Raw genomic sequence first — 21253 nt, forward strand, 5'->3', positions numbered from 1 at the left:
CTTTAACTTTAGTTTAAAATCAGGGAAATGAGAAGTGAAATAAATATGTGATCTCAGGATGCAATCTGTAGCACCTTATCCTTGGGAGAAGAGGTAAATGTTAGTTTTGTACTGTGTGTGTTGATAATTCTGTGTTAGAGTGTCTGCTATCACAGTTTTGTTAGGGTTTTTTTGGTATGGGGTTTTTTGGGTTTTGTTTGTTTGTTATAATTTTTTTCCCCAATGTAAATACATTTCCTCTAAGCCTTTCTTGCTAGGTTCAATTGAGAAAAAAACACATCTAAAATAAGAATGTTGGAATTTTTCTTGGGTATAATATAAACTAGCCCTTCATTTGAAAAATGTTTATTTTGATGTTACAATTTCTGTTTCATAATGCTAATGGTACCAATTAATTTTGACACTTGAAAATACGTTAATATCTGGTTTAACTGAGCTGAGATACTAAAGGTGTAGAAAGAAGTTTGATTTCAGTAGTTGAGAACAAGGCTTAGTCTGTATGACTGTAAGTCTTACTAGTATTGTGTTTCTTGCACCAGGATACTCACAGGATTGTGACAAACTTATCAGATGAAGTTTCCAGTGAGGAAGGGCCTGAAACTGGATATTCTTTACGTCGCAATGTGGAACGCACTTCTAGTGATTGTACGCTTCGAAACAGGAAATCTCACCATTACAAGAAACATTATCCTCTGGAGGTATGTTCATTTCTAATGCTTCTTGTCTGTAAATTGTTAAAACTTCTTGACTTCTTAGTGAATAAATATGTTTTCCTCAAACTTTTTTTTCTCCTGTACTGGATTTTAGTAGTCTGTTATATGGAAGTCACGTTGATGGGGGACAGATTTTTTTGTTTTTGTTTAATGACAGTGTTTTGAAATTAAGAGGTTTTAATTTAGTTTGTTTGAGCTTCATCCTATTTTCCAATTTGTTATAAGGAGCCTAAAATATGTTCTGTACATCTTGCCTCAGGTTATGGCAACTCTGTTACTGTCTCTTGACACTGGTTATCTCCTCTAGAAATTTGCTTTGTTACAGAAACAGTAGTAATTGACAATATACAAATTTTCATCATGCTGCTGCTCCTGTTTCTTTCCATTTAGTTTGTATTTTGGATTCACTGGCTTTCTTGTGGAGAAGTCTGATTTACTCTGAGTTTTCATTCGCTCATGTTTGTTGAAACAATTTAAAATATTGTCATGAAGTCTTAACGAAATTGTTAATGCATAAAGATTCAGAAATTTCAAGAGACTTCATGCCATCATGAAGAGGGGAGTTAATAGATTCCATATTAGCAGAGTCCTTAACTGTAAGGACTCAGACATTGAAAGAGAAAGGGATATCCTATTGTGGTTTTATTTGTTTATTTATTTATTTAAAAAATTATGCTCTTTTTTGCTAATGGTATGCAACTTAACAGATATACAGAACACTTTAAAGGCTGTATTGCTGTTTTTTCACTAAGACTGTGACCAAAGAGTGTAAAGAATAAAATCAGCTCTGACAAAAGTCTACTGCCAGGTGGGTTTGATAGGCAGAGCCTCATGAGCAGGCTCTCTACTTGATATAAGAAATATCTCCTTGGAAGGGTTCAGATATTACTTTCTCTGATCACAACTGCAAAGCCTTGATGCTTTGCATAGGAAACTTTACTAAATGATCTTATCTTCTTTCACTTATTTCTCACAGACTTTGGTTAAAAAGATCCAGAAGGCTTATTGATTTGAGTGTTTAATGCCTTTTGCATGTGTGGTTTAGGATAATTGAGCAGGTTGATACTTGGAACTGTTTGTTTCATATTACAGAAGATGTCTCTTGACTGTATCCTTGTGCAGCTGTAGTGCTTGACAAGAGGAAGCAGAAAGACACTGTTACAGTTGATTTTTTCTTTTCTTAGCTTAAATATATTTTCTCTTGCATAGAGTACTTCAGAGGTAGGGAAGACTGTGCAGATACCTTCAGAAACCAAAGAGACAAAATTCGCTCCATGTGTAGGTCTGGCAGTACTTTTTCACCCTGTTCCCCATTTACTGATCTGACTGATGCCATGAAAGAGGAAGCCTTTCTTTGTTGTTCCCAACTCGCCTCCCCCACACAATTACAAAGGAAATGAAACAATAGTTTTAGATTCAGTGAAAGCTTTCTTTGTATTAAAAAAAAAATAAATTAGTGAAGTCAGTGGATATACTCTCAGATTCTGTCCTGCATTTTCTTTTACCTTCATGTTTACTTGTCAACTTAATTGTTGTTTGAACAAGGTCTTTTTAATGTTCTTACTTTATTAACTTCAGCCCTCAGTGGTATCCAGTAGTGACTACTTTCTATAAATACTTAATTTTTAATCTTTAAGAAAAAAGTAGTTCAGACTTCTTCTGCATTGATGTTATCCCTCACTTTGTAAAATGAGAGAGTTCAGACCAAATTTTTCTAAATATTTATTTACAAAATTTTTTACATAAAATACATAGTTTTCAGAGAGATTGAAGACCATTTCTTTAGATAGTAATGCATTACGAATCATAAGTTGTGCCAGGGGAGATGTAGGTTAGATATTAGAAAGAATTTCTTTACAGAGAGGGTAATCAGACATTGGAATGGGCTGCTCAGGGAAGTATTCTCTGTCCCTGGAGGTTTTTAAAAAGAGACTGGATGTGGCACTTAGTGCCATGGTCTAGCAACTGCAGTGGTAGTGGATCAAGGGTTGGACTTGATGATCTTGGAGGTCCTTTCCAACCCAGCTGATTCTATGATTCTATGATAATAAGTTAGTATGTCTGTCGAAACATTGCTTAGTTTTTTTTTTCAGTGTAAAAAATTGTGTATGTTCTCAAGAAAAATTAGTAGAAAGAAGTAAATTTTGTGTTAAGAGGGAATGGAAATTACCAGAGGATGGTAATGAGTAGGCTGGTATTGCTTTTAATACTTCATCTCTGTGTTGTAGGAAATGGATTCTGCTTATTATGGAAAGTAGTTAAAAACTCCCTATTCTTGTCCTGAAGACAACTATAGATTATTTCATGTGTATGCACTGGGAGATTTGAATGTCCCATACTTAATATTTTTCTTTCTTTATCTAACATCTGGGTAAACTTTGAGTTTAATAAGGCATACTTGTTTCTCAAGTGCAGATTATTTAAAATAATTAAAATTTTGTATGACTATGCAGACTATGCACATAACTGGCATTAGCTATGTGTACCCTTTCCTCTCTACCTGATGCATTACTGTCTGCAAACAAACTCACTCTGAGAAGATATGTAAGTAGTAACAATGTGATTTTAGGAGACTTTGAGAGTCAATTCTTCAGAAGTTTGAGACATAGCTGGAAACTTGATAGTTGCTGTTAAATTCTAAACTAATGAGTTCTAAAAATCTGTAAAGTTGTTATTTCCTTTTAATAGTTAGTATGATTCGATTCTTCTTTGTGTGATCCTCTCCTCAACAAAGCAGGAGTCATGGATTGTTGTTTTTTTGTACAGTGTCTTAAAATGTGCAACCTCTTAGACACATCTTCAATAAACATCTAAATCTTTCTGGTGAGAAAGATGTTGGATTGGAACATAAAAAACCCAGACAAACACAGGTTAACTAATTTGAACTTTATAACTGTTCTGCCAAGAAACGGTGTAGAATAAAAATGCTGCGTTAATTCCAATGCAAATTTCAGTTTCAGGATACACCTAAATCTGGTACAAGCTGCAGTTCTCGGTGTTCAAGCTCCAGGCAGGATTCTGAGAGTGCGAGGCCGGAGTCGGAAACCGAAGATGTGCTGTGGGAGGACCTGTTGCACTGTGCAGAGTGTCACTCCTCCTGTACCAGTGAGACAGATGTGGAAAGCCCTCAAGTGAATCCATGTGTGAAGAAAGAATACAGAGATGACCCCTTTCATCAGGTTGGTATCTGCCAATTTTGATTTTTTTTTTTTACACTACACACAAGTTCAGAATTTTCCATTTTATCACATGTCACAGGAGGCCTGGGAGAAAGAATTCTATAACAGAAAGTAACAAAGCCAAAGTGATTTGATAGAATTAAAACAAGGAAAATTTGATTTCTCCTACTCAGTAATTAATTTGTCAAATGAAGAGGATATGACAATATGCAAAAATTCGAAAACTTATAGAATATTTGAGCGTTTGAATCTTAGTTCTAGTTCATGTTTGGGTGGGTTTTTTTTCTGGTTTGGGGTTTTGTTTTGTTTCTTTGAGGTTTTTCTTTGTTTTCTCTGTTTGTTTTTTGTTGCTTTGGTCTTGGATGGGATCTCCCCCCGCCTCTTTTTTTCTCTAGTGGAATTACTTTTTTGTAAGCACTTATCAGACATCTTTCTGGTTTTTTATGTATAAATATATATATAGAAAAATCAAACAGAAAGATGACATACACAGTATCTAATGTTATATATATGTATTTATATGATGTCACATGTATACTATATATACCTAATTCTATTTACTTATTTTTTTTTGCCTGAAAGCTAATAATTTAATTTCCCTTCTTTAATGGTATTCTGTAGCAGCATATAGACAGTAATTTCTGAAAATTTGGTGTTTGTTTGGATAGCAGTTCAGTTGTTATATGTCTTAGGCTAATGTTGGACAGAATGCATTATTAATACTCAATCATTAACAATCAAGTTTTAGTCTTCATTTCATGAAAACTGTTCATATGTGCCGTTCAGTGCCAGTTTTATTTGTAGTACATCTCATCTTTAATTACATGGCTAATTTAAACCATTTAAGTAAAGAGATGGAGAGAATGTGAAATATCCTTCTGGGTTAACAAGTCATATATATGGGCAGTGCATCATCAGAACTAAGGAATGTCATGCAAGGGACGATGTTAATGCTACTGAGGAAAAGAATTTCAAAAGACAGGTTCTTCACTCATAGCCGGAATTGAAAATGATGTATTTGTTGGTTTTAAAAAGTTGGGCTCCCCAAAGCCAAGCCTTCCCTCCATCCCCCCAACAAAAAAAATCCCCCAAAACCAAAAGAGATAACAGTTTGAATTTCATGCAGTCTTTGCTTTTTTGATTTATTTTTAGTTCTTCTTGCTTGCATTGCATAAAACACAAAAGTGTAAGCCTTGAAATACTGAGTTGAATTGCAGCGTGTATATTGACTTGGGTTTTCTGCGGTTGAAGGTTTTTCTGTTTGATTGCAGATTTTGAATTTTTGAGATTCAGCTCCTGGTGTTGATACTCCCTCTAGAGGAAGACCTTGGGAATCTGTGGCTAAGAAAGTCCTGCAAAAAATATTTGCATTGTTTAAATAATATAAAAAATTTTATTTCATCCAATGGAAATAAAAGGGGAGATAATCGAGCACTTAGCAGAATACAAAGATTTCAGATAAACACTGATAAAGCAAGCAATAAAATAAAAATAAAATAAAGGTTTACTTTTAATCAGTGATAAGTTAAAATTAAAAAATAATATCATGCCCTTTTCCCAGCCAGCACCACCACTTTCAGTAGTGTGTGATGCACATAGTGCCAGGTGACTAAAGCTGAGAGCAATTTTAATCACCTGAATGGGATAGAAGTGAGACAGGGCTGAGGAGAGTCAAGAAATGGCCTCAGCAGAACTTGTCACCTCAACATTTCTCATATCCTTCAATTTTCACTTGTTCTGTGGTTAGAAAAAAAGGTCCCTCAGCAATAAGTGCATTCAGTAGGTTGGCCTGGGATTGCTTGGCTCTTGGAGCAGCGTGTATTGATTAGACACCTACCTCTGAGTCTGAGAGCTCTGAGTCTTCCCAAATATAGTTTGCATATGGGGGGTCTTTATTCCTAACAAGGATTGTAAAGTACACAAATATTAATAAGAGCAAATAGAAAAAAAAATGTTTTCCTTGGGCTCAACCTGAGAAGAATACTTTGCAGAATGTTAGGGGAAGAATAATAATAATTTAAAAATCCATTAAACATGGCAGAATTAAGGATGACTTATAAGTAGATCCTTGTTTTCATATTTCTCTCTTCTTTGATATTTTTGAATGAAAAAAAGCCAATAAATCCTTAAATCACAGTAACTCATCACTGTTAGAAAATAGAGTTTGGAGGAGAGACCCCTGTACTCACAACTGTTTCTTGGAAAAGAAGTGGATGATTTTGAGGAATGATGTTAATATATAGTGGGAAGAAATGCTATATAGCAATATTTGACAGTCTAAAGCATGTTTTTTTGTCAGTGTGTTGCTGACGAAGGTGTATTGACATGACAATAGATTTTTCACTCTGATGGAATATTTTCCTTATCTTTCCCAGAGTCATTTACCTTGGATCCACACTTTGAATCCAGGGCTAGAAAAAATAAGTGCAATTGTATGGGAGGGTAATGACTGCAAGAAAGCAGATATGTCTGTACTTGAAATCAGTGGTATGATAATGAACAGGGTGAGTATTTGTTTAACTTTATGCAAATATTGTATTTAGATGTCTAAGCGCTACCAAAAATAAGCTTATGGTTGGTGTTTTCTCTTTTTTTGTTGTTGTTTTGGTTTGCTTTGCTCTGCTTGGTTGTGGGTTTTTTTATTTGTTTGTTTGGGTTTTTGTTGTAAAGTATCTGTTATTCTCATTATCGTTCTATGTCTTATATCACTGATTTACTTGTAATTAGCAGATAAAAGAATTACCAGAGTGTTGGGTAATTCTTTGCATTGTTAGGTACTTGCTAACACAGCCACCCTTTCTTATTGTTACAAAGCAATGCTGTGAATATTTGTATTCATCTCCTTGATTCTGATGATCAGTTGATGTGTTGGGTTAGGAATAAACAGATCTGAGTATTTGGATGCTAAAGTTAGGATTGGAAAAAAAAGCTTTCCTCTTTAAGAAGCAAACATCTAAGAGGATCAGTGGGATATCTCACTAGTCCTCCCTCTTTTTCCTAGTACTCCTTTTCAGAAAACAGTTGGACAAGCTTTAAATTGATGTCATGCTCTTATTCAATATAGACCATATTTTGTAGGGTTGGACATAAAATTCTTGCAGAGCTTAACTCTGCCTAGTTCTGGCAAGTTGATACTTAGCATCCCAAACTTGTTAAAAAGCAATGTATTCACAAACCTAGTTCTGATCTCTACCTGACTCATAAACTTCACAGGTTTGGGGACAATCCACAGCAGAAGTAAACTTAGCAAAGCCATAGCCAGCACAGCAGAACCCCAGTCATGTCTGCACTGTAAACATTTTGATTCCATTAAAAAGCTTACAACTTAAAACCAGAACACAAGTAGGAGCAACATACAGGATCTAAGCAGGACAGTCTTATTGGTGCACTTTGCTAATTCAGTGTTCAATGAATTTTCAGTACAGGAACATGCACCAGATTTTATTTACAATGTTATGTTGTTGGGTTTTTAAATTGTTTGTCCTGGTTCCTGTACAGTAAGTGCTCTTAGAGGACTTCCTTTTTTTTAACAGTAAAGTATGAAGATGCTTGGTTGAAGTTTTCATATAACTTATCAGATTATAAAGTGTTCTTTGTGATAAGACAGAAACATTAATATTTTATTTATTGAATTAGTACCAAATTCATTCCAAACTTAAAAATATGCCTTGTTTTCTTTTGGTTTTAGGTGAACAGCTATATACCAGGAATTGGTTATCAGATTTTTGGAAATGTCATATCTTTAATCTTGGGATTAACGCCCTTTGTCTTTCGACTTTCCCAAGCTAAAGACTTAGAACAACTAGCTACACATTCTGCTGCTGAACTCTGCATGACTGCATTTGGATCAGATGGAGACATTCTGGTTCTCTCAATGGTTATTATAAGTTTCGTGGTCCGTGTGTCTCTAGTGTGGATTTTCTTTTTCTTGCTATGTGTAGCAGAGAGGACGTATAAACAGGTACGAACAGCAAACCAAGAGGCTTCATCCGAAGCAAAGCAAAGCTTGATGTTTGCATTTTTTGACTTTTTGGATATTTTAAACTTGTTTTCTTCAGCACCCTATGATTCATAGATCAGTGATGACAAATACTTCAGTGGGCTTGCAGTTTAGATGATTCAGTTGCAATGGACTGAAGTCTCTGTACCTAAACATATTTTTTCCTGGAGAGCATTTCAGAGGGATAACTGGCTGAATGCATTAACCCAATGCTTAGTCATGTCCCACTTTGTCTCAGTCTTCCACAAGCAGAAGGAGCTTCAATAAAAGAACTCTATAAATTTGCCGTTTGTTCTACCAGTGCGTTTCGTTCAAAACCTTTAATTCATAGAATGGTTTGGGTTGGAAGGGACCTTAAAGACCATCTTGTTCCAACCCCCCTGCCATGGGCAGGGACACCTTCCACTAGACCAGGTTACTCAAAACCCTATCCATTCTGGCTGAGAACACTTCCAGGGGTGGGGCATCCAAAATGGTTCCATTCAGACCCTGTCCAAGAGCCCTGCCTGCTTTGTTGTTAGGTTGTTTCTGTGGCTGGAGATCATGACAGCTCTGTCTGAACTAATACACCTGTTCTTCTGTTGCTTGTTATTGCAATTTAAACTTTTAAGAGAGCAACGTTATTAGCTGCAGAATATAGACACTTATTGGTCTGCAAAAGAAAATTTTTTTATACTTGCTGTTCTTAAATTGTGGTCAAAATATGTGATGTAATACAGTAAAATAGAATTAACCTACTTCTAATAATTATAATTGCTGTTGAAAGTAACTCCTGTGATACAGATGCTCGCTAATGTAAATAATGGGCAGATTTGAGTTTTTTTTGCCAAAATTTTAAAAGCTTAGCGGCTCTGTTGTCTAAAATTTGAAGAGAGGAACTCGAAGTGTAGCTAAATTTTATCATTAGAATATGGAGACTTTTAAAAGGTTTAGTGTATTTCCTCGTTTTAATAATATACTGCACTTATTTCTGCTTTATATTAACATATTTTAATTTACACTGGTACACTGTACATTAGTTTGACATATTATGCGAAGCCTTTTCTCCATTTGTTTTTTTTTAATACCCCTGAAAATCAATTAACAGTTAATTTTTTTTTTCTTCTCTGCAGAGGCTACTCTTTGCCAAACTTTTTGGTCATCTAACATCTGCCAGAAGGGCAAGAAAATCGGAGGTTCCTCACTTCCGTTTGAAGAAAGTACAGAATATAAAAATGTGGCTTTCTCTCAGGTCCTATCTAAAGGTAAAATAATGTATATTTTTGCTTTAATAAAATTTTAATACATTTTAAAAATTTTAAAACAACGTGTATTTATGCTTTAACATAAAATATCTCCTATACTAATAATGGAAGATTGGTATTCTAGTCTGAGTATATATATCTCCTGTGCACTTACTATTGGTGCATGTCTCCCATATATGCTTCATTTTAGTGACCCTGCACCAGCAGTGTCTGCAGATTGTGAGAAAGTAAATGTCTGATCTTCACCTTGGAATAAAGTCTGAATGTATTCAGAGTTGGAGTCTTGTCTTAGTACTGCTAGCAGAAAAGTCTCTGGGCTGAGTATGTTGGGTGAAAACTGAACACTTGTAGTATAATATCGACAATATCTTATTGTAAGGGCCTCACTTTATTGTGTTATTAATCTTTATTAATCTGTAAAGCAAGACCATTTTTATATATATTTGTGCTGTGAGTGTATGTGCGCCAGGTGAAGCTACAAATTATGCCCATGTATTATTCGTAAGACATTTTGATCCCTGAAATCTGCTATCAGTAGTTTTTAGAAGTAGGAAAAGGTTTATGAAAACATTAAGGAGTGTGGAGACTGGAGACTGTGGAAAGGGGAATTATAAGCAAGCAAAATTTTTATTGCAAAATAAAATCTTAAATTTGAAAGATGCATCATTTTAAGAGGAATTGAGGTGATTAATTTACATCACCCCCTTGAGTTATGGAACTGTCTGTTAGAGATGTTGTAAAAAAGAGATGTTCTTTAAACTTTACATTTGAGACACATATCTTTTTCTTTGTAGTCTGTAGTGTTTTGCTGGTTGGGGTGAAAGGAGGATAACATCACTTGGATAATAGAATGTAGTTTTGATGAGTATGGTAGCATTGTTGGGGAGAGAATGTCTTGCCTTCTTTCCTCACAACCACATCTACATATTCCACTTTTTCTTATGACACCAGGAACATTTGTATAATAGTGTGGCTAACAAAAAAACAGTCAGTGGTCAGAGGCAGGTGCATAGGGAACTGATCCAACTGAGAAATAACCAGTCAAGAACAGTAATTTTGACCTCCATCTGTTACTTTACTTGGCTCACTGGGCAGCTCTGTAATGCCTGTGCCAGCACAGTGCAAGGAATGGAGACAAGCAGCTAAGGAGCAGGGCTGTCTTCTTGCAGTGGTACTGCTGGCACATACTGACAGAGCATTTGTCCAAAACACACCTGCATATTACCCTTCCTGTACATGTGTCCACCTGTGAAGATGTGAGCAGGAGTGTAGACATATTTCAAGTCTTGTGCAGGCCAAACACTCCAGCTCACTACAGAAGTACTGTGTGCATCCCTGCACTAGGAATTTGCACTTCAATTTTTTTCAATAGTTAAACTTCCTATCTTTTTCTCCAAGTTCCAAGGTTGTACCTTGCATGTATACACTTCCCATTCTTCTCACTTTTATACAGTGGCATGTCTGGAGAATAAAGTTGAGAAATAAATGTATGTGATAACTTGTGCAGGTTTCAGTGCAGCACTGGATGTCTAATTCTTTAACTAGAAAAAAAAAGAAAAAAAACTCAGTGGGTACAAACAACTCTTGTATGTCAAAAAGAGGCAAGTGGTGAAAAATACCAACCATATGAAGTCATATCTTGATATCCTGTTGTGATCTGGTGTCCAGAAACCTTTTGTTAGCACTGATTTGACACTCTGGATTGAAGCCCAGTACTGTGTCAAATTTATGTCGGGGAATGCTGCCTAAATAAAAGTTACTACACATCACGAAGGAGCCGACTGAACAAGTGGTGAAAAATTTCTTTTCTCACAGTTATCTTTCAATGCTTGCATCTGAATTCATCTCATGTGCCTTCAGGGGTATTCAATTGTATTGATATTATTGAGATCTAGTATGTTACATACAACTTAGATTGCCACATTGTGAGCCATGATGAAACACAGGTTCAAGATGTGATTCTAATTAGTTATGCCATTAGGTTTTCATTAACGTATCTGCATATCCTTTGTTTTCAGCGTCGAGGTCCTCAGCGCTCTGTGGATGTAATAGTTTCATCTGCCTTCTTACTGACTATCTCAGTTGTGTTTATCTGTTGTGCACAGGTGAGGAAAATTTGCTTGTATAGACACAGCCATGACTTAAATAGTTTTTAAAAAAATTTAAAGTGCCTTTTGCATAGTGATTTTTAGTAAACTAGAAGACCACAGTGAAAAACTAGTAATAGCTGTTACAGCTTTTCAGAAGATTGAGCTCCATTTTGTATTGTTCATTTAATTTAATGGATTATTTTTCTGTAATAGCTAAAGAAACTTATTTATAGCATAATTCCTAACATGACCTTGACAAATTAAGAGGCTGGGCAATCACCAGTGGTGTGGAGTTTAACAAGGGCAAGTGGTGGATTCTGCACCTGGAACAGTGTGATTCCTGGGGTTGTCCTGTGCAGGACCAGGAATTGGGCTCGATGATCCTTGTGAGTCCTTGCCAACTCAGGATATTCTATGATTCATTATTATTTTTTTAAATCTCTGTCCTCTTTCCTTTTTCATTGTGATTTCTGGGACACTTTTTTTCCCCTAACATTTTACATGAAAACACACTTTTGCAAAGACAGTTGAGACTGACCTTGATGATTTTTGTGAGAAACAACCTTGTTGGCTATATTTGCCTGCCCTCTAGTGGAATATCTTTCAGTAAGCAAATCTATGTTTAAAGAAGATTTCTACTGCTTAAGAGTTTTCTTGGAGCTTCTCTTTCAAACTGCAAGGCAGCTTCTGAACAGCTACTCGGTTTTACAGTTTCTTCCATAGTTAACTCTGTCGTGTTTGCTTGGTAGCTAACTGTATTTTCTTAAGAATGTAATTTAGCAATAACTCTCACATAAAATTTAGTACATTTGAGTGTATATTTTGGTTTTTATCCCATATAGTGTCTTTGCAAGTTTGAACATGAGTTTAAAATTGCCTCAGATTGTATTTTTTTTTCTATTGCTTTAGGGACATGAAAAAAAAAGTCTTAAGTTCTGATTAGACCTTTCAGAACATATATTGTCTCAAACCTTGTATCTTTTAATCATAATTTTAAATCAACACTGCATCAAAACTCTTACATGCCTAAAAACCTGACATATATTCATTACTGGGAAATGTTTCTCAGAGTTATGAAGATATCTATTGTCTTATGTTGTAATATAATTATTACTTCAAATTAAGTTTTGATTTTTTTTTCACTCTTTTGTTTGCAGCTGCTTCACATGCATGAGATCTTCCTTGATTGTCACTACAACTGGGAACTCGTAATTTGGTGCATTTCACTAACTCTTTTTCTCTTAAGATTTGTTACTCTTGGATCTGAAACTAGTAAAAAGTACAGCAATACCTCAATATTACTTACAGAGCAGGTGAGAATTTGTATAGACCTATATTTTTATATCTAAACAGGTCCTTCATCTGGTAGGTGTCAGACATTTTAGATGTATTAAAATAGTTTGGATTAGGGAGTTAATTATGGTGTGGTGAAACAACGCTTTACAACCTGAAGCTCAGTTTCTGAAATAAGTGTGTGACTTTGTTCAAAAGTTGTAAGGAATATTGAGATGGCTATATCCCAATTTCTGTTTAAGTGAGTAGGCTTAGAGGCACCAGTATGAGTCATTTGATGTAATTTAAGATCATTTTTTGACTGTATGGTGTGTATCTGTAATTGTTCAAGTCCTTCTGAAAATGTTTTTAATTGATCTTGTACATTTGTTGAGCAAAAAACAATGTATAGTCTGATCAAAGTTGTTATCTTACCAGTTTTGAGTCTCAGAATAGATGTGGTAGATGTCTGTGCATATACACATTTAAAGTCCTCTCCTGATTCAAGGGCCCAGTTCTATTTATTATCTTTATTGATGATCTGCATGAGGGGATTGAGTCCACAATTAGCAAATTTGCAGATGACGCTGAGCTGGGGGGGAGTGTCGATCTGCTGGAAGGTAGGAGGGCTCTGCAGAGAGGCCTGGACAAGCTGAAGAGTTGGGCTGATTCCAACGGGATGAGGTTCAGCAAGGCCAAGTACCGGGTCCTGCCCTTTGGCCACACCAACCCCCTGCAGCCCTACAGGTTGGGCACAGAGTGGCTGGAGAGCAGCCAGGCAGAGAGGGACCTGGGAGTTTGGATTGATAGGAAGCTGAACATGAGCCAACAGTGTGCCCAGGTGGCCAAGAAGGCCAATGGCATCCTGGCCTGTATCAGGAGCAGTGTGGCCAACAGGTCCAGGGAAATGATTCTTCCCCTGTACTCAGCACTGTGAGGCCACACTTGGAGTACTGTGTCCAGTTCTGGGCCCCTCAGTTCAGGAAGGATATTGAGGTGCTGGAGCAGGTCCAGAGAAGAGCAACAAGGCTGGTGAAGGGACTGGAGCACGAGTCCTATGAGGAGAGGCTGAGGGAGCTGGGATTGTTCAACCTGGAGAAGAGGAGGCTCAGGGGAGAGAGACCTCATCACTCTCTACAACTCCCTGAAAGGAGGTTGTAACCGGGTGGGCGTCGATCTCTTCTCCCAGGCAACCTGCAGTAGGGCATGATCATAAGCTGTGCCAGGGGAGGTTTAGGTTGAATATTAGGAAAAAATATTTTACAGAGAGAATAATCAGACATTGGAATGGGCTGCCCAGGGAGGTAGTGGATTCACCGTCCCTGAAAGTTGATTCTATGATTCTATGAACTGTTAAAAGAGATTTGAACCTTCCTAGGGTTTTCAGAGCTGCTAATTAGAGCCTTTAGTTTAGTCCTGTTTATAAATCTTGAATTGTTGAAATCGGTAGTTTTTTGTTTAAAGGCTGGAATATCTTTGCCTCTGAAAGAATAATTTGACTTTAAAATGAAACTGATAGTTCAGGAGCTTAACATACCTTGTAATATATTAGGCATATTTTTTTATTTTTTGTAATCTGTAAGAATCTTACAGTGGTCTTTTAGGGAAATCTGATAATATTCAGTTATTTTATTTAGATGTCTGTGGGCCCTTATTTCGATAACCACCTTACAACAAGGTAGTTAAATATATCATAGCATCATGTAGCATCATTTCCTTTCTGCAGCTTTGCTCCCATAGCTTGGTAAGTGTTATCTGAAGAAAGACTTCAGCACATTGCTAAACTGTTCATTTTTTATTTTGTTGAAGGTTGTCATCCTAAAAGAAGAAATTAATGGCTTTAAAAGATTTTTTTTTTCTTATGATTTTCTTCTGTATGCAACAGAAAAGAAAAAACTAGCCTTTGTCTGGTCTAGAATATCAAACATATGTTGTTTGAAAATGAAAGCTGATGTTTCAAAATTGCTAGAAGGTTGAAAGAGAGCAAATTTGTACTCTTACTCAGAAACAGTGACCTGAAAAAGTCTGCATCACAGAAATATTGAAATGTTCAATATACTGTTCTTGTATAGCAATGAAGAGTTTAATAATTTTTCAAATATTTCAAGGCACTGGAAAGATTGATTTTCTGCACTCAAGGTTCTCATGAAGTACTAAATTATACTAAAATCTTTTAAAAGATATTACACTTTAGGAGAATTATGTTTTAGCATTTTAGTCTATTCAATAACTTCTGGGGATTTTAAGCCTTGTAAGGTCTGCCTACTAGTATAAAAACCTGGGAATGAATTAACAAACCTCAGGCAATTGTTGAAGGAGGAAAAAGAAATTATGCAAACCTTACATTCATGGTGGTTTTTCTTGCCTAATTTGTGGATTGGACTAAACTTTGAAGTTGTTGCTAAAATAATGTCAAATGTATTTTGTTATATATCATAAAACATTGTATTTTCCTGTGGTGCTGAGCTAGTACTTGTTCTTAAACATTAAAAAGGAAACAAAAAATTTACTTGCTTGCAGAAATGTCATTGCAGTTCTGTCATTTGCCTGCTAAGTAATCACTTCATTGTAATATTAAATATTTTAAAATTAATTCCTTTAAATTCTGAATAAGCAGTGATACTTGTATTTTTTTTTTAAATCAGATAAACTTGTACTTGAAAATGGAGAAAAAGCCTAATAAGAAGGAGGAACTGACACTAGTAAACAATGTTTTAAAACTTGCTACTAAGTTACTGAAGGTAAGATTAAAATAGTATTCCTGTGTTATATGTAACAAGCAGACTAGGTTGTTTAAAGAACCACTTGTGTTACTTTTGCAGGCAGTACAGTATGCTTTGGTTTAAATTTGCTCTGTATCTCTTTCACAGTGATGCTACTTGTTCATAGAATGTTGTGTTGCTATTGTTGTGGATTGCAAATTATTATTACATACAGTAAGTTTTGCTCTTTAACGGCATATGAGAAGTGTGAGAGGAGGTACTTCAGGATAAACAGGATGATGAACCCTTGGATGCCGTTGCAATTTTGTTGTCTGTTTTGAGTGTTGATGCAGTGGTGACTTGAGGCCTTGTGGTCTCATTCTATCACCAGTTGAACAATTCTGATCACTTAACCTGTTGATTCCTGTGTGCTGAGGAGTAGTGCTTGAAATGAAGCTTAAACTCGGTTTTTAACCTAGCCAGCTCTCACTTTCCGTGAGAAGACTGATGATGTCAGAAAGGACATAAAGCTGACAAAGCAACAGCTTGAGGGTTATGCTACAACATTAAGGAAAACCTGGTTAATCAGTTACTGACTGTATCTCCTGATATAAGAATAAGGGATTGCAAAGCTTTTAGGACTTGGTTTTGGAGCAAACAAAAGGAAGTATTCTCTGTGAATCGGGCAACAGATTCGTGCAACTGTTGGTCGAAGGACACTGTGGATGCAGAAAATTATCTGGTTTCAAGGAGAGACTGGAAAAGTAGACTAGACAAAGCACAATAGGTTCAGGGAATCGTGTCATGAGCTGAAATGTTTGTGTGCTGTGAGGAGGTAGGTGGCTGCAGTTGGTGGTAGGATGCTGATCAACCCTTAGAGTGATTTGCTCCGTCTTTTTCATACTTTTCTCAGTGTTTCAAAAAAAGTGTTCATGTTTTACTCTTGCCAGAAATGTATCAACTGACATGGCCTTTTCAGTAGGGAACATGGCTTTTGTGGCACAAATCTCAGACTCAGACCATCACTTAGTTACTGTGAGAATGTGCCTAAAAGTGATATTTTCAAGCCACCTGCTATGAGCTTTAAATAAATTCTTGGTAGTTACTGATCAGCGCAATTATGTATTTCATGTCCAGTAGCTAAAGGGAATCATGAGTTTTAATTTGATTTTGGATGTTTTTGATCTTCAAGCTTTCATTGAAGACTAGGTTATATTGACTATTCTGACTGTTTTCTTACTCAGAAAATTGGTAAGATGAATCCAAAATCTGAAAACTTTTTCCTTAAAGAATTTCTCTGCTGTCCTTCTCAGAATCATGTCTTTTATATCTTTTGTATTTGCAGTAGAGTTTTATACCAATGAAAGGGTTGTTCATTCTTATTTCACCTCTTTTGAAAGAAGAGTCAGAGCTTTGAAATTCTTCTTCATTAAAAAAGGGTTTATAAGGCCTTGTTCAAGGCCCAGGATGTAATGCAGTAGAGGGATGAGGATGAATTTAAAGCTAGAAAATATTAAAGGGCCAAAGCAGTGGATAGTTGTTGTATTTTATCTAATCCACTCTTATATCTTGAAACTTTTTTCCTTCCTTTATTTGACGTATTTCTAGGCCAGAAAAGTTTGGGTAACTATATTCACACACCAGTAATTGAAAATTGGTGAAATAACCTCTTTGTTCAAGTTTTGTTGCAGATTAATTTGGGCTATTTTTTTCTTCCAATAGAAAAAAAGTAAAATATTGGCAGGCAAATGAGTATTAGTATTTTTTTCCTTTATCATCCTTTCTGGTTATGCTGATCAGTAATTGGTCTCAAAATTAATGGAAAATGAAGGGAATTGCAATAGGAAATATATTGTTAATTTTTCATAGTAGTGAGGTAGCCTTCTGTCATTATGGAAAAGCTTTCTTATTTTTTGTTGTTCTACTGTCTCTCACTCTTTCAACACCAACAGTGATTTCTGGAAAGTTATATGGAATTCTAAAATGATGGCACCTAGCTCTCCATTTTGTTGGCTCCATGTGCATATTAATAAATCCTATGGATTAGTAGCTCCCAATTTTTTTGAAGGGTTATTTAGACACCATCAGTCAGCAGTCAGTTAACGTGACAGATATTTTCCTGCACATTGTTTTTTATTTCCCAAATAATAGAGAATGTTTTACTCCACTGGGATTTGAAAACTTCCTAAACTATCTAATGTTGCTTAATATGTATGTGAACAAAAAGCCCTTTGTGTAATTTTTGCTTTTTTAATGATTCTGTTATTTTGCATTATTAGGAACTGGACAGTCCCTTTAGGTTATATGGGCTTACAATGAATCCACTGCTTTATAACATCACCCAAGTTGTCATCCTGTCAGCTGTTTCTGGAGTCATCAGTGACTTGCTTGGATTTAATCTAAAGGTAAGTACTTGAGAAACATCCTTTTTTTCCACCATGGCATTCAGAATATTGTGATAGATGGATACGTTGTAGCCTTGTTAATTCTTAGCTGTATTAACTAGAATATTTATTGTTTGAAAATGGTTAATAAGTTAAAACTGTATCAGAAGAATAATTTGTCAGAGCAGCCCTTTTAAATTTTTTTTTTTATTTTCATGGCCTTGTGACTTCATTTAGGACACTTACAGGAATTCTTAGACATAAACATGGAGATATTTCTACACATAATGCAAGACGTTCTTTAACTTTTCTTCATATCCCAGATTTGATTTCTCTCTTTAATTCCTCACTGCTGACTATGTAGCTCTTTAAGGGATGCAGAAAGATACAGGCTATCCTTGCACTGCAGTAAAGTATTACATTAGATGCAGTATTACCATGACCAATCCTACACAGTGTTATTTTGTCACGGCTGAAGGAGTGTCTCGTTACGTCCTTCTCTCTGGCCCCATCTCAACTACAAACTCTGGAAACGATTTAAATATTTAGGTTTAGAGGCATGTTAGTTTCCACAAGCTTGTAGTTGTCACAGAGCCCTTGATTTGCCATTGAGTTTGCTTATATCTACCTATTTTTTTTTTCTATTAGAAGTAAATGAATGTAAAATGTATTTTGTGTATCATAGAATATGCAGCAAATGAAATAATAAGAAAAAAATTGTGTTGCTATTGCAATTCTAGTAAACAGAAAACTGAGATGAGAAGTAATCTTCATGTACTGCTCTAATTTTTGCAGCTCTGGAAGATCAAATCTTGACAGTATAGAAAGAAGATGAAATAACACAGTGTTATAGAAAAACTCATTGATGGACAAAACTGCCTCAAAGCAGCCACTGAATCCGTATTTCAGATGCTACAACCTCTTCAAGGATGTCATTTGGAAAACTGAAGTGTTTACATCTGTCTTGTGCAATCTTTATATTTATTTCATCTTCCTGGTTTATGTTCATTTTAGTTGACATTTGTATTTTATTTTCAAACTTACTTGTTTAGTTTTGGAAAAGGTCAGATTTGCGAAGGGTCAAAAACTGTGTGTCTGAGAACTTGAAATCCTGAAAATAGATTACACTAAATTACTCTGTTATTACAGCTGAAGCCAATGCTGGACATTTTTAATTACAGTAACACTATATGGAAATCCTTTGATAGTGTGGTAAAATTGCTTAGAATATTTCATTTGTATCAGTCGTTTATGAGGACAACATAACATCAATAGATGTTTGGTTGCAATAGAAAAATGAGACATATACAAAACATGAAGTACTGACAATACAGTATGATAGGTAGCAGAAATATTTTATATTACTGTTAGAAACAAGTGGGAATTTCTAATATTTTGAGTAATTCCAGGATCTAAACTCATTTAGGCTGCAGTTTAAATATCCTGGGATATTAATAAGGTATTATTTAACAAGTCAACAAGTGTTCTTTGAAAACACTTTTATTAGAGCAATAATTGTAAATGGTTACCATGCTGTATGATATTTTGATAAAAATTAAATATTGTATTTATTTGAAATACTGGGCTGTTCTGTGCAGCTCTGACTGTGCATGTGCACTTTTTATTGTTACTTTTAATGAGAAACTTTATACATATAAATGTATATTAATTGGAATATATTATGGTGAACTATGGAGCAGTATGTATTATATGTTGAAGTTGAGTATTTAAGCAAGAATTATTTACTGGTGAAAGGAATGCTATGAATGACTTAGCAAAAGATAGATAGATGCTCTGCTCTTGTACACTATAGTATATGCCATTCTTACCACATTGAAGTTTAAGAACAGCTAAACACAGAGAACAAGTTTCTCTGGTGAGCAGCAGAGCTCATGAAGCCTGGTATTGGGCAAATTTGTGTCTTCAAATAACCACCCCAGCAGGTGTCATTCCCTAGTGCTTTCCACTGGGGTTTCACAGCCGTGGGTGTCACACCTCTCCCTCTGCCTTCTGTTCCTGCCTCCCACATGGACCAGTCATATAGACTCCTGGTTCTTCAGTGTGACAAAAATATGTGTTCATCCCTGTAGAGTTAAGTTACTTGGAACAAACTTTCCTTCTACAAAGTAACTTTGAACAAATTTTCCTTCTACAAATTCTTTTGGGAGGATTAATATCACCATGTGCGAGTATTCTTACATTTTATGTTTTTAAAATAGTGGCTTCATATTGAAAAATTATAAGTAATTTTGTGACAAGAATCTGAACGTTGCACTGTGTTTGCTAATCTTCAGAATCTTGAAAGATTTGAAGTAATGGGTCTTAAACTTATGTGGTATAAAAATATTTTTATATATAAAGCAACACAAACAAGCATTTTGTATTTTATTTGCCTCTGTACTAATGTTTAATAATGACCAAAGTGCATTCTGGATTTTGGAAGAATGTATTACTGGAGCTTTAAGAACATACTATATTTAGTTTCTCATGTGAAAACTTCAGCTGTATCTGATCTGTTTCTCCTTTCTCTGTTGTTTGATGTTGAGATTGTTTTTAAAAATTAAGTACATTTTATACACAGTTTTTTCCAAATTATGGTACAGACCTACACAGAACTTAATTTTGCACAAAATATATTTAAAAAAAAAAAAAAAGGACAGCAGGAGTTCTATGGGTGATCAAAGCTAAGGCTGTTGCTTTTTACAGCCTGTCATTATTACAAAACCATTCTTTAATCTAGAGTGGAATTATTTTTAGAAATGTGAAATAGTGAATATATGGCTTTCATTACTTTTAAAAATAAAGGAGGGAGAGAAAACACTGCAGTTTTGGTTGAAGGTGAAATTAGTTTAACCATGTATACCTCAGCAACTAGCACTGTGCTGGATTGTTGCACTAACAAATGGCGGCTTGGGGAAAGTAAAAGATTTTTGAAATGAAATTAAAAATAATAAAAACCTTTATTTGCTACCCTTAGGTATATTCATTATGTTAAAAAATGAGAGAGATTTATTCTCCATCCCTCAATGTGGAAAGTCCAGTATAAGAGTAGAGGCAAGTAGAAATATGGCAGATCTTGCGTGTTAACTGTTATTTTTTGCCACATGTTTTGTAACTGAAAGTGTGATCAGGCTTGGAATAAAGCTTTCTATGGTTGATGGTAAAAAAGAAAAGAAGCAATGCGGTGAGCTATGTCTTTTAGTAACATCCAGCGTATTTCTGAGTCTGCTTGTTTTTATTCAAATCCATATTCTGTTTGAATTAAAGTGTGTTTGGGAGAGAAATCTGGTCCATGGAATGCAAATGGTGGTTGTCAGAATTGCACTTTATTGCAAGAACACAAACCTTTAGACACTTTTAGTTATGCAAAGGAGTTAAATTTTATTAAGACTGCTGGACATGCAGCTTCCAAATAACTGTTTCTATTTTCAAAATATTAAAACAAAATTCAGTCCTATTTCACCAGGATTTAAGGTATCAATTTTAATCACCTTTTTGACTGTGTCATTATGTCACAGGGCATCCTTCCATGTAAAAATCAAAATACAAACAAACTAAAGTATGTACTGAAATCAAAGTGAAAAGCTTCAATAACATATTATGGCTTATTTGGACAGAAATAATATGTGATAACTTACATATTTTTATCTATTTACTAATTAGTGAAGT

General features: G+C 35.2%; 1 protein-coding gene across 4 annotated transcripts in view; it reads left to right on the forward strand.

Moving 5' to 3' along the window:
- PHTF2 (putative homeodomain transcription factor 2) overlaps window positions 1–20760 on the forward strand; it is a 65025-nt gene extending 44265 nt beyond the window's left edge. For all 4 annotated transcript variants that reach the window (XM_027639948.1, XM_027639947.1, XM_027639950.1 and 1 more), the window contains 10 exons: window positions 540–698; window positions 3674–3892; window positions 6268–6396; window positions 7581–7853; window positions 9005–9136; window positions 11155–11241; window positions 12384–12539; window positions 15144–15239; window positions 17480–17605; window positions 18380–20760. In XM_027639948.1, coding sequence (XP_027495749.1) covers window positions 540–698; window positions 3674–3892; window positions 6268–6396; window positions 7581–7853; window positions 9005–9136; window positions 11155–11241; window positions 12384–12539; window positions 15144–15239; window positions 17480–17605; window positions 18380–18400 — 1398 coding nt within the window. In that variant the 3' untranslated portion in view covers window positions 18401–20760. The remainder of the gene's footprint in view (window positions 1–539; window positions 699–3673; window positions 3893–6267; window positions 6397–7580; window positions 7854–9004; window positions 9137–11154; window positions 11242–12383; window positions 12540–15143; window positions 15240–17479; window positions 17606–18379) is intronic.
- Window positions 20761–21253: the final 493 nt, after the last annotated feature.

The sequence above is a fragment of the Corapipo altera genome, unplaced genomic scaffold (genome assembly GCF_003945725.1).
Source record: "Corapipo altera isolate COAL_440 unplaced genomic scaffold, ASM394572v1 1b, whole genome shotgun sequence".
Classification (NCBI taxonomy): domain Eukaryota; kingdom Metazoa; phylum Chordata; class Aves; order Passeriformes; family Pipridae; genus Corapipo; species Corapipo altera.